The sequence below is a fragment of the Herpailurus yagouaroundi genome, unplaced genomic scaffold (assembly GCF_014898765.1).
Source record: "Herpailurus yagouaroundi ecotype Mexico unplaced genomic scaffold, PumYag 569, whole genome shotgun sequence".
NCBI classification, from domain to species: Eukaryota; Metazoa; Chordata; class Mammalia; order Carnivora; family Felidae; genus Herpailurus; species Herpailurus yagouaroundi.
The window spans coordinates 1,316,280-1,330,260 of NW_024412786.1; the positions used below are offsets into that span (position 1 = coordinate 1,316,280).

General features: G+C 58.3%; 1 protein-coding gene across 1 annotated transcript in view; it reads right to left on the bottom strand.

The window, feature by feature from the left end:
- Window positions 1–13,981, bottom strand: part of MACROD1 (mono-ADP ribosylhydrolase 1) — a 152,200-nt gene that overhangs the window by 136,025 nt on the left and 2,194 nt on the right. The window contains 2 exon segments of the mRNA XM_040465574.1: window positions 3,513–3,629; window positions 4,262–4,363. Of these exon segments, the coding sequence (XP_040321508.1) occupies window positions 3,513–3,629; window positions 4,262–4,363 (219 nt within the window).

The following is a 13,981-nucleotide window of genomic DNA, read 5'->3' on the forward strand; positions in this document are numbered from 1 at the left end:
CACACACACATCCCACATGCATCTACAATCATAGATACCACACATAGTACACACACGCTCCAATCACATCGCAAATACCAACAGAGTGGGGTAAAAAGCAGGCCTGGACTTCAAACGCCAGAGGTCCAGTTGGCAAACAGTCTGATTTCCCCAAAGTCCCGAGAGGGGCCATGGGCAGAGTCACTGCGCGGGGAGAGGAGGAGGCCGGAAGGCAGGGAGGGCGCCTGGCCCCGGCCATCCCCAAGGATCCCCAGGGTCCCTCGAAAGGGTGGGAAGGGAGACTGCAGCCAGGCTGGAGACACCCCAAGCTCACAGCTCTTCAGGATGGAGGGAGTTTTAAAAAAAAAAAAAAAATATTTTTTAATTTTATTTATTTTTGAGAGACAGAGAGGCGGAGGGTGAGTGGGGGAGGGGCAGAGAGAGAGAGGGAGACACAGAATCCGAAGCGGGCCCCAGGCTCTGAGCTGTCAGCACAGAGCCCGATGCGGGGCTCGAACCCATGAACTGCGAGATCATGACCTGAGCTGAAGTCAGACGCCCAACCGACTGAGCCACCCAGATGCCCCCAGGATGGAGGGAGTTCTAAGGATCCTGACCCCCTTTACTCTCGCAAGTCCCTCCCAGCTCCCCTGCATGCTTCCCCCTCCACGGTCCCTGCAGCTGGAGCCCAGCCCAGCCAGCTATGGCACCTTCCCTGCCCCCATCCCCATCTGGCCACAGGGACAAAAAGAAACTCCCCACACACACAAAATCCAGAAACTCCAAAGCTGACCTCAAGTCCCCATCACCACCACCCCCACCCCCACCACTCCCCATGGGCCTCTGACCCCCATGGGACCAACACTGCCCTCAGCTTCAAAAATAAAAATTTAAAAATTCGCACCCCGCTATAATTGCTCGCTCCTTTTCCTCATTGTGGCTCGTCGGTCGGTGCTGAGAAGCAATTATTCATGGCTAATGATTATAATCAAGTCAAATAGAATTTAATGGACACGTATTCTCTTCCTGCTTGAAACTTTACATATGAATTAAGCACATATGGGTTTCACGAGGCACGGACCAGATTTATGCAGGCCCGAAAAGCCCCGCGTTGCCGCGACTTTTATTCTGCTAATAAACAGGCTGATTTACGGGCACCACCGGGCGCGGAAACCGCGATCTCTGCTGCCCCCTGGTGGGCAGCAGGCCGGAGCTGAGCCAAGGCCATTGGGGCCCCCAGGGATGAGGCCGGAGGACCCTGGGCGTGGGGCCCCAGGCCACCGCCACCAATAACCCCTGAGGTCTGACCAGTGGCAAGGCCACCGGGAAAATGCCTGGAGGGAGGGCCCAGAGGGGAAGCAGGCTCTGTGTGGGAGCCCTACGGCCGGGCCTGCCTCAGCCATTCCTGGGGGTCCTCCCTGCTGTGAGATCCCAGGACAACACACCAAGAAGCGTCGGGTAAACTGAGGCAAGCAGGGAGAGATGAAAACTGCTCATCAGCGGGAGGCGCCCAGCATCCCTTGGCATTCCCGGGCACCCAGGGCGTCAACGGCGGCATCGCTTCTAGGGCCAACGACAGAGGCAGGTGATGGGTCCTTGGTTCACTCCAGGTGCTGCATGAGCATCACCGCTCACGAGCATGGGTCCCTAATGCCCCCAACAAACCAGCGACTGGGCTTTCTACCGTCCCCGTCACGCAGAGGGGGAGACAGAGGCCCAGGCACGTACACGGAGAAGAGGAGTCCCCAGAGAGATGCGGCAAACGCCCCCACCCCCAACCCAGTGCAGCTGAATGCAGCCGGGACCAAAGTGCTCTTCTGAGAGCGAGGGGGGCTCAGAGCCGCTGCACTCGGGAGTCCGGCCAGGCACAAGGGCACTTCAGAAGAGCCACGAATCCCATCCACGGCCCCACATGCAGCCTCCACCCTGTCCCTACTGCATCCCACCAACACCCTCCCTTAGGCTCCACACCTCCCTCCTGGCCTGCCAGCGACCGACTCCGACTCCGACTCCGTTAGAAAGGAGCTGATAAGATGCCCCATTTATCCTTCTGGCCACTTTGCAGCTCATCAGGAAAAGTGCCGCCAGGGATCCATTCACACCCTTGCCAACGACGGCCCAGGCACCCAGCAGAGCGGCCCCACCAGCCTGCAGGGCTGAATCCTCAGCCACGGCTCCAAGGCTTGGTCCTTCCACCCCAGACCAGCCCCTCCTGGGTCCAGGTGGCAAGAAGGCCCTTCTCCTCCGGACCACTAGGACATCTGCCGACCCAGCTTGGCTTGTCTTCACCCCGTGTCTCCCCAGAGACTCGCAGACCTGCTAAGCAGCCTGAGAGAAACCCAGCAGAAGCACCAGCAGAAACTCGAAGGTGACCGAGCTCCCTCTGCTCTGAGTCAGAACTCCTGCCTTTGTGTGACCGGTCACCTGTGTGCTGAGATGGGCAACGTGGCGGCGGGGGCGGGGGGGTGGGGAGGACACCTGTGTGACTGCACAAACAGGCAGAAAGATACACAGAACAATGCCACTGCCAGAAATGCAACCCAGACCACCAGCAGGCGGGCCTGGGACAGGCCGAGTGGCTGCCTCACCCCAGGTTCCGTGAGCCCGGACCAAGAAGAGCAGCAGGGCAGGCCCACCACGTCCCTGGGTCACTGGGCGATGCCACTCCCTGGCCAGCACTAGGGTTAGACCCAATGGCTGCAAGCCCGAGGGCAAGGTGGAGGAGATCTGAGCCGCTGGGCGGGGGTGCTGAGACTGCACTGGTCGGGAGGTAGGTGTGGCGGCACAGCAAGGTTTCCCCAGAGGAGGCTCTGCCCACGTCTCCAAACCTTTCTGGAAGGAAGCTCCTCCCCGCGAAGCTTGATAAGCAGGTGAATGAGGGCTGGGATTCAGCCCCCACTCGTTCTGGCCCCACGAAGTACCATGGACTTGACTGTCCCTTGACGCCCCACTCTTGACCTTGGCCAGACGCCCGCAGCCTAGGAGGAGGGCAGCCACCTTCCTCCAGCCCCCAGGAGGAAGAGAAGCAGGAGGCCGGCTAGAGCCACAGCAGGAAGCTGAGCGTAGGGCACAGGGGCCTCTGCCCCCGCTTTCCCCTTGACGAGCTCCCTCGCCCACTCCAGGTATAAAGGGGGGGCACGGCAGGCAGGAGGCAGGGGAAGGAGAGCAGTGGTCGGGCGTCCAGAGCCCTTGAGGTCAGACCGCCCTGTTCTGGCCGCCGCCTTCCTGGCAGGGCAAGCCCAGCGCGATTCCAGCCAAGCTCTCTCCCTTCCCGGCCGCTAATGGGTCTCGGAGCTGCAAGGCAGCTCGGCCAGGGAGCCCCTGACACGGCCAGGTCAAGGTTTCAAGGGAAGGCAGTCGGCGCGGCCCACGCGCTGGGCTCCTGTGGCGCCGGCGAGCCACCCTCATCCGGCCACCCGAGCCTCGCTGGAGCCAGGCGGCGCCCACCCGCGCCCCGCACCGCAGACCGGAGCGAAGGTGACGAGGCGGCCACCCGGGTCTCGGGCGCGGGCCAGCCAGAAGCCCCCACTCACCGGCGTTGACGATGGCATCCACCTCCAGCTTGGTGATATCGCCTCGGAACAGGGAGATCTTCTCGTTCAGTTGCTTATCCTTCTTGTACTTTGGCTCCTCCACCTTCGCGGTCACCCCTGGACAAGCAGAGGCCAAAGGGTGGGGGGTCAGAGAGAGGCCCGCACTACAGAGGGACCCACCGGTGCCTCCGTCGACCCCACTCCCCCACCCCCACCACCTCCGGAGGCAGCCTGCAGCGTGGTGACTGAGGACACTGGTCACGGCCACCCATGATGATTAAGCACCTCTCGTGTGAGGCACATGCTTGGTGTCCTTGAATTTTTGCAAGGTTAAACACAGGTGCACTGTTAATGTCACTCATCCCCATTTTACAGATGTGGAAACTGAGGCCTAGGCAGGTGACCGCCTACCGGTTCCCCGGGTGCCCCAGGCAGGGCCTGGACGCTCGCCAGCGTGCCCCAAGGCAGGCCACTATCCCTCTGCGTCAAATCCCGGCTCCTGACAACCGTGCGGGCGGGCGGGCGGGCGGTCCAGGGCTCAGTTTCCCAACAGCACAATGCGGATAAAAACAGAACCTGCCTCAGACTGTGCTCATAATTAAGGGAGGTGATGCACGCACCGTGCCCCACACATAGCGAGCGCTTGACGCACGCGGCTGGCCGTCCTGGCGCGGTCGGTACGACGCTCCCCCCACCCGGGCTGAACAGGCCCCCGCCAAGTAGCCAGGGGTCCCCGGCGCAGGGCCTACCTTTCGCTGTCTCCTTCCACGTCGGGATCTTCTTCAGCCTGACGAAGTCCCTGCAGAAGTAATGTTCCTCTCGCTGCTTGTCGCTCAGGCCCTTCAGAAATGCTACAGGGGTGAGACGGGGCAGGCAGGAAGGAGAGTCAGGGCCGGCAGGCAGGAAGGAGAGCCGTCCCAGGGGCTTCTCCCACCCCCCAGCCCCCGTAGGCTCCCCTCCTCACCGAGACTGTCACCTCGTCCGAGGATGCAAACCAGCCCTACATGTCCACCCTTCCCACAGGCACATGAAGAGGCAGGGTGTTAGAGCCAGGAGGCCCCTAGAACATTCTGCCCTGCCCACTTTGTTCAGGAGGGGAACGGAGGCCCGGGAAGACAGAGGACAGCTCTCAGGTACCACAGACCTGAGTTCAGAATTCAGCTCTGCCACTTTCCAGCTGTGTCCACGGACCTCTGGGTCCCTAATTTCTACATTTAGAGCATGGGGATTAAGATGCCCCTTAAAGGATAATCTCAAGCTTACTCAGGGCGTATAAGGAAAGCAGGTTGGTGGCACGGATGAGTCACATCATGAGTTACGTCCTCAATAGACCGCTTCACCATCACATGGTTATTTGGAGGGGGCAGGACACAGGGAACAGGACAGACATCCTCAAAGAGCCAAAGAACCAGATCTGGTGGCTGTTCGCGGCATCCCCCCCAGAACGGGCAGAGAGCTCCCCACAGACAGATGCCCGGGTGGGCTTCTCCCAGTGTGAACCAAGTAAGCAGCTAGAATTGCCCCCATCTTACAGAGGAGGAAACAAGGATCTTGGAAAGGGTAGGCCATACATAGTCACACATAGCCCCTTCCCCCTGCTCGCTCTCTCTCTCTCTCTCTCTCTCTCTCTCTCTTTCAGCACGGAGCCCCCTTCTGAGGCTTCCCACTAGCACAGCGGTCCAGGCTTCTGGCTCTCGGGCTCCCTCTGCCGGCCTGAGGCCGCCAGGCACCCAGGCTCTCAGCCCAGCCTTGCCCCCCTGGACCGCATGCTCCCCAAATGGAGCGGCCCTCACTGGCCACTTGTTGGTGGTGGGTAACAAACAGCCAAGGCCACACTCAGGAACTCAAGAAGCATCAGAAAATGTACAGAGGTGTGTGGGGGGGGGGCGGGTGGCAATTAGGGGAGGCGGTGGGAGAGGAAGGGTTTGCCTCCTGGAGGCTTCTGCAAAGGGCAGGTGTTCAGGAGAGAGGTAGGGCCTCCAGCCGCGCCCTTCGCCTTGCAGAAGTCAGTGCATCCACAGCCTTCGCTCCTCAAGGACGCACCAGGAGCACGGGAAGGGCCCAGCTCACAGCCCAGCTCCGTATTATGGTTGGAATTATTATAAAAGGTTCACAGCACCCCAAATCTGCTTCAGCTGTGGCTTCAGCCAGAACGATACTTTCTGGCAGCCCACTCCCCAAACCTCTTCCACAAACACCGACGATGTGCATTTGGTACAAGGATAAAGGCAGACGTGGTCCTGGCCCCCGTGAACCTGCAGTCCAGCAGAGACATGGAGGCCAAGCTGGATGGAGGCCATCCAGCAAGCAACCCAAATCCCGAGGCCGTTTGGTGGGGGGGAGGGGGGAGGGGGCAGCAGGAACCCCAGTCCCGGGGGGTTCAGCGAGACTCAGAAGAGGAAGGGAGATAGCCAGGACAGGGAAGGGTGTTTCATCACCATCCAAACCGTATGTTCGAGGTCCTGGGTGAGTGAGATCCAGGGTATGGGGCAGAGGGCAAGCATGGGGGGTGGGGGGGATGACAGTGGGAGGAGGTGGGGTCAACTGTGGAGCCACCAAGCCTGTTCAGGACTGACTTCACCCCAGGGGATTAAATTCGGATTCAAAATGCTTTCACCAGGGGCACCTGGGTGGCCCAGTCGGTTAAGCATCTGACTTCCGGCTTAGGTCACGATCCCACAGTTTGTGAGATCGGGCCCCACCTTGGGCTTTCCGCTGTCAGCTCAGAGCCCACTTGGAATCCTCTGTCCCCCGCGCTCTCTCTCTGCCCCTCCCCCCCTCAAAAAATAAATAAACATTAAAAATATGTTTTCACCAAACTCGTGCAACTCAACACCAACGAAGCAAACAATCCGATTTTTAAAAAATGGGCAAAAGATTTGCATAGACGGTTTTCAAAGGAGACATCCAGAGGGCCGGTAGACACACGAAAAGCTGCTCGAATCACTCGTCCTCAGGGAAATGCAAATCAAAGCCACAGTGAGATGTCACCTCACACCAGCCACGGATGGCTAGAATCAAAAAGGCAGGAAACAAGACATAACAAGGGGTGGCGAGGCTGTGGAGAAAAGGGAACCCTGGTGCACTGTCGGTGGGAATGTAAACTGGGGCTTCCACTGTGGAAAACAGTTCGGCGGTCCCTCGAGAAATTAAAAACAGAAATACCGAGGGCGCGCGGCTGGCTCAGTTGGTGGGGCATGCAACTCTTGGTCTCGGGGTCGTGAGTTTGAGCCCCGCGTCGGGGGTGGAGATAACGAACGAATGAAGAATGAATGAATGAATGAATGAATGAATGAAATACCATACGATTCAGTCATTTCACTTCATTTTCCCAAAGAAAATGAAAGCACTGATTCAAAAAGATACGTGCGCCCCTAACGTTCACTAAAGCACTATTTACAGTCGCCCAGACACGGAGGCAACCAAAGTTGGGTGGCTGAACGGGTAAGAAAGATGCGGTTGATGTATACAGTGGAACAAAAGAGAACGAAATCTTGCCATCTGCGACAACATGCGTGGAGTTAGAAAATGTTATGCTGAGCGAAATAAGTCAGACAGAACAGGACAAGTACGACATGATTTCACTTAATATGTAGAATCTAAGAACCAAAACAGAAACTGCCTCAGTTGGCACAGGGCCAAGGGGCACGGGGATGGGGGAAATGGGTGACGGGAACTAAGAGGAACGAATCTGCAGTTGTAAAATAAGTAAGTCACGGGGAATGAAAGGTACAAAAAAAAAAAAAAATGCTCGGGGCACCTGGGTGGCTCAGTTGGTTAAGCGTCCGACTTCGGCTCAGGTCATGATCTCACCGTTCGTGGGTTCGAGCCCCGCGTCGGGCTCTGTGCTGACAGCTCGGAGCCTGGAGCCCGCTTCGGATTCTGTGTCTCCCTGTCTCCACCCCTCTCTGGCTCGCTCTCTCTCTCTCTCTCTCTCTCTCTCTCTCTCTCAAAAATAAATATTTAAAAAATAATAAATAATAAAAAATTTAAAAAAATGCTTTCGCCAGATATAGATTACAAACTCTCCCCACCGCCAGCTAAGGGGCCAAGGATATCCGACCGTGGATGGCACCCAGTGTGGACGGTCCCCTCCGTCACTAATGTGTTTCTATGCTCCCAGCCCATCTCCCTGCCTGGAGGGAGGACCCAGAGGGAAGCAGGCTTCTCAAGGGGCTGCTTTCCCTGCTGGACATGTGACCCTGGGCACAATCTGAGTAACAGGTCAAGGGCTCCCACATAAATGCTCCTTTCTTTGTGTGTTGGGGGGAGGGTGTTGGTATTTGGGAAAGAGCTGAAGTGCTTCTCCAAGGCTTGGCTGTCCTCTTCTGGAAAGCAGGGGGCGGCGGGGGGGGGGGGGGTACAGAAAACTCTTCCTCCTGTTCTAAAGAAAAGCAGAACAGGCCCAGTTGGGTACATAGCAAAGCACTCAGCTGCTGGCGGACAGAACCACTGAGCCAAGGACAGACTGTGGAGCAAAGGCCAGGCTCTGCCGCGGCCTGATAGTCTGAATGCAGAGCAGTTAGTTAATAAATATTTACTGAGCACCCACCATGCACCAAGCCCCGCGGGTGGGAGGCAGGGGGAGCTTTGGGGCCTGACCAAGCAGAGGGGAGGCGGGGACAGATTCCTGGAGGAGGTACCTCTGACTCCTCGGGGTCTGCCCCAGAGGCTGCAAAATCACTAGAGAAAATCCCGTGGCGAAACAGAAGGCTCCCTCTAAATTCCTGATCGCCTCCCCTGGAGGCCCAGCTGCTCCCCCTCGCCCTTCTCCCCTTTCCCAAGGACCCTCCCCCCACATCCAGAAGATGCTGCCTCCTCCTGCCCGGCTGGGAACTGGGCCACGGCCCCTGCCTGGCCCTCCCTCCCTCAGCCCAGGCTGCCTGCTCACTTCCCAGAGGCTCCTGCGGTTCCTCCTCCCCTGGACTGTCCCATCTGTGCCCTCAGACACCCCCTCGTGGCCTCTCGTGTCTCAAGGTCATAACCCCTCCCTCAACAGTGCACTCTGCACCCTGCAGCCGAGGCCTCCTTTCTGTCTCCCTCCTCCACTGTCTCCACTTCCTCCCTCTCCCGCTCCCCTGAGCCCTCACCAGTCTCACCAAGGCCAAGGTCAGAGACACCACACAGGTCACATAGCCCCATGCAGGGGCCCTCTTGTCCTCCCGTATGCACTCAGCATCCCCCCTTCCCCTCAGGATCCCTCCTCTCCTGGCTCCCACCCCACTCACCCCTACGGGTCTCGGTCTCCTTGCTGCCTCCCCTCCTCCTTAATCTACACCCTCTCCCTGGTGTTCACATCCATCCCGTGCATTCAAAACCCTCCTTCAGCTAATGGTCCCGGGGCTACACCTCCAGCCCCCCATCTCTCCGCCGAGAGTCCTATCCTCCTTCCCCCCAAAAGTGGTTTGTTCTTTCACTCTTCTCCCTTCTCAATGAACAACCCCCAACTCCTCTAGGACCCCAAAACCAGGGCTCCTTCCTTTCTCCCAGTCCCCTGGTTCCATCAAGCTGCAGGCTGTTAGATCTATCTCCACAATACCCCCCCAAAACCAAGCCTTCTGCTCACCCCCAGCAGGGGCCAGGGCGCTGTCATTGCTCCCTAGAACCACCTGGAAGCTGTCTACTGCCCGTGCACTCCCCACGCCCACCCGATTGCCTGTTCCTCATACAGCAGCCCAGGGACCTTGGGAACAGAATTCTCTCCACTTAAAGCTCAGTTCAAACTGCAAGTCCCCACCAAGGCCCACATGACAGCCACACCTCTCCCCCCAACCTCCTCCACGGCCTCCCTCCCCATAACACTCCACTCTCCCTCCTACACCTCTGCAGTCCATGCAGATCAATCTTTCAGTTCCTCCCACAGTCAGACTGTTTCCTGCCTCAGGGCCTTTGTACCTGCTGTGCCCCCTGCCTGACCTTCCTTTACAGGCCCCTCCCAGCTGCCTCCCCCACCCCCAGAGTAGCCCCTCCCCTACTGGCTATGCTTTATTCCTCTCCTGACCTTGGCCGCTTGGGGATCTGTGGTGTTTACTTTGGATTCCCACCATCTGGCACAGTGCATGGCATGTGTGAGCGCCGAAGGGCATCTGTGGGATGAACCGATGAATGAATGAGCTGAGACCTGAATGTTGAGGGCGGGTTTGCTAAGACAACAGAATCTTCCAGGTGGAGGAGACAACACAGGCAAACGCCCTGAGGTAGGAGACAGCATTCGGGTGGGGAAATGGAGAGAGATCTAGAACAGCTGGACCAGAGAGCAAAGGCAAGGCTGCGGCAGCCGCCTCGGCTCATCTCCCATCTGAAGAACAGAGACAGTGGAAGGAACATGCTGGTCCAAGCCGCTCCTTGGTCCCACTGGGTTTGGGTTCACGACCTCCCGACATCACGTTCACGGGCAGGTCACTCGCCCTCTCTGAGCCTCAGTTTTCTCATCTCTGGGATAGGGACCGGGCAGCCTGGCCGTGAATGAGAAGGGGCTGTCAGGGCATCTGGAAGCTGCAAAATGCAACATACAGCGGATACACGACCCTTCCTGCGAGCTGAGACTCGAAGAGTGCAAAGCGAAACAGGACGAAATGGGGGGGGAGAGGGCTTTTCTGTTCCAACGTGGAGGCGAAGAGGAACTTTGTGAATTATTTGGGTGCCCACATTTGCCATCTCGCACGCTTGAGACCAAAGATATCCCTGCTCGGAGGCTTTGGCACGCCCAAGCGCGGGGTTCCCCCAGCCTGCCGAGACACTGGAGGGACTGGCCAGCCAGGACCGGGGCCAACCCTGCAGGACTCCCGTGTGCTGAGTCCCTCTGGCTGGGCAAGCCAGGACGGGACCCAGGCCAAGGCTCTCGTGACACTGTCCTCCCCGGTATCTGGGGCCTGGTCTGAGGGGCCCACAACCCGCGCAGCCCGCGCGGCCCCCTCTAGCAAAATCCAAAAGATGGCTCCCCCTCCCAGCCTGTCTCTTCCAGTGCACGGTCCCCAGGCACACACCTAGCGTGGGAGGCACGACGTCCTCATCTCCAGAGCGAGGCTGTGGCCTGACTGACCCCTGAGGAACCACACACGGCGCTGGTCTCTGATTTACGGGGAAGGAGAAGCCAATGGTGACTCCCCCCTGGGCTCCGAGGGACCAAGGGTCATCCTCACTGCCTTGGCTTCCGCTGTCAGAGAAGCCCCACACGTTTGTAACATTTTCTTCCTCCTTTTGCAGGATGCAGACTGAAGGCACAAGCGAGTTTTAGTTTCCTCGTAAAAGATGTATAACACACGTTTTAATTTTCTTTTTCGGAGAGGCGAGAGTATTTCACAGCTCAGGGAGACAGGTGTTGCAAAAAGATGTTTGCAGTAAAGTTTGATGGGGAGGCCTGACCCCGGACGGAGCGCTCAGCGGCTCTCGGGCACGAAAGCCGGGCTGGAGGAAGCAGCCTGTGCCAGAGCCATAAAGTGCAGCGGGCGAACGGGAACTCAATGATGTGTTTTAAGAAGTGTCTTTATGGCACTTTGCTAGACGGTGTTCAGAAAGGTGAGGGCCGGCTGGCACAGAGGGAGATTCCTCTTCTGGAGAAGGCCGGGTGGATGGGGCTGATAACGGCGGGGCTCGGGGAACACAGCGGCAGGGGCATTAATCACCCGGGCCCAATGTCCCCCAAGAGCAGGGCCTCGTCAAAATCACGGGCAACGGGGAGACGGGGCATGAGGCACCTCGGAGCTTTATTGCTCTCCCTGGGCCCCCGCGCCTTCGCCCGTGCTGGGATATGCCAAGGCCGCTTCCCCAGAAGACAGGTGGGGGAAGACACCCCCCACCCACCCACCCCCCCCCCCCCCCCCAGTTCCCAGACGTGCCTGTGGATTTCCCCAGTTCGGTCATCAAATCAGAGAAACCATCCGCTCTGCGTGAAAACCCACGGGGGGTTGAAATTAGTCCTCGTCCCCTTCCCAGTGAAAAGCGGGACCAGAACAGGCGAGCGCGAGCTTGCGGAGAGGAAACGAGGCTCAGGATACACAGGTCGGGGCTCCAACACTTGAGACCACGAGGGAGACAAGTTTATACAGGCCCAGTGTTGCTGTGGCCAAAACAGAGCAGACAGGGGAGACGGGCCTGAGGGGTGGCAAGAAAGGGGGCCGCTGGGGACCCTTGGGACACCGTGGGGGCCACCATATTCAAAATGGTTTCTGATGCGAGCCCAGCACGACCCACGGAATCAGGTGCTGTTGGCCCCGTTTCGCAGATGGGGAAACCGAGGCACGGGGAGCGTGGAGGCAGGGGTGCTGGGGCTTGCCCATGTCTGGTGACACCAATGCCCACCCTCTTTTTAGCAGTTCGCTCTGCCCCCACTGCAGGTCAGAGGAGGACCCGTAGCCCTTCTCCCGAAGGCTGCACCCCACCCTGTGGGGACACAGCCCCTAGATGCCCCCAGTGCTCAACCTTAAGTCCCCTCGTGCCCAACTCCCTTTACAGTACAACAATCTTCTGATAAAAAGGCACTATCTGGGGGGATGATGAGGCCCCCCCCCCCATCACTGAGGGAATTAAATTAGGGAAATTATCCTCTGGCCAGTAAAATTGGATACAACGGAGAGCTCCCCCCAAAGACTGTCTCCTAGCCAGGGAGATCCAGCCTGGTGGTTTTTACTTACCCAGAGGGAGAATGGGTCTACAGAAGTGGCCAGTCAGCTTAAGAGGGAGGAAGGGAATACCTAGAGGGAGGCAGGATTCGGCCATGTGTCCAGGGGACTCACGGGGCCAGGAGCTGAGACATCCTCCACCCAGGGCCCAGGGCAGGCGCTCGGCACTACAAAGAGACTGAAAGGCTGAGCGAGTGACCGACCGCCCAAGGAAGGGACTCCTCGGTGGGCAGGCCCATCCCTTGCAGGGAAGCCCTGCCCAGCCTGCCCAGGACGGTGGGAGCGGCTTCCGCAATCGTTCACCCAGCTCCGCAGCTGAGAGCACAGGCCGCTGAGTGAACTCAGACTATGCTTTGGCTTCCACGTGGCTGTTCCATGGGGAGAGGAGGCCCCGCGCAGGCACACGCAAGTTTCCAGACCCAGTGTGATCATATCTCCCTCCGAGAGCGCCGCGTCAACCTTCTGACGCTCCATGAGGCTCCCGTGAGCTTGGTTACTGTGTGCCAGTCTTCGAGAGAGGATCGTCTCAGGCACAGACAGGCCTTTGGGGGCCTATGTCCGTATGTCCCCGAGAGAGAGGAGAGCATGTGTCCATCAAAGGCACGTACGGGAATGATCAGAGCAGCGTTATTCCCAACAGCCCTGAACTGGAAAACGAAACGCCCACCCACAGAATGGGCACCTGAAGTGGGGTAGGTCCACGCCATGGCATACTACACAGCAATAAAGAAAAAAAAGCAGAATGAAGGAAAGGTGTGGGGGCCTCCCCAGGAGGACCAAGGCTTGGACCCCAATCAGAGGCAGGGTCCAGCTAAAGCGGCTCCCCGGGGGGGGGGGGGGTGGTTTTAAAAAGATGCCTCGGATTCTTTGAGCCTCATCTCTTCCAAAGGTAGAGACGAATTTCCCTCCCCTTGAATCTGGGCCAGACTCCATGACTCCATGCTAAGCCCCAGAATAAAACAGACGGGTCGGCCAAACTAGGTCACAGAAAGGCACCGTGGCTTCTGGCTTGGTCGCCTCACGCTCCCTGTCTTGGGTTACGTGCTCCGGGGGAAGCCAGCTGCCATGTCGTGAGGACACCCAAACAGCCTCGTGGAGAGACCCCCCCCCTCCCCACCGGCCCACGGTGAACTCAGGCCTTCAGCCGACGGCCACTTGATGTGAATGAGCCACCTGGGATGGCCGTAACTAAGTCCCAGCGCGGGGCCTCCTGGAAACGCACACAGAACCACCCTGCTAAGCGACCCCTAGGTTCCTGACCCTCAGACACTTGAGATAATAACTGTCGCTTGCCGTTTTAAGCGCCTGAATTTGGGGATAACCTGTGACTCAAAAATATTTCACTAAAACACACAGATCACCCCGACAAGCCTGCTGGGGGTCTTTGCACCCGGGGCCGCGGCTCCTGGGGCAAGGCTGCCCCCCCGACACTGCCCCCTGACTGGATACTGGAGCTCAGGCAGCGCCATCTGCCATGGTTTCTTCCCAGCAGTGACCTCTGTCTGGCACCGCCCCATTGGCTTGACCACATTTTCAACTGTTTCCTTCCCCTAGGGAAGAAGCTTCGTGAGGGCAGGGACCTCGCCTATGTCACTCATGACTGAATCCCAGCAGCAGAACAGTGCTGGGCGCATAGAAGGCGCTCAGTAAAAATGGATGAATGAGGGGCGCCTGGCTGGCTCAGTCAGAAGAGCATGAGACTCTTGACCTCGGGGTCGTGAGTTCAAGCCCCACGTCGGGTATACAGAGTACTTAAAAGTAACTAACTATACTTTATTATTTTTTTTTTATTTTTTTTCAACGTTTATTTATTTTTGGGACAGAGAGAGACAGAGCATGAACGGGGGA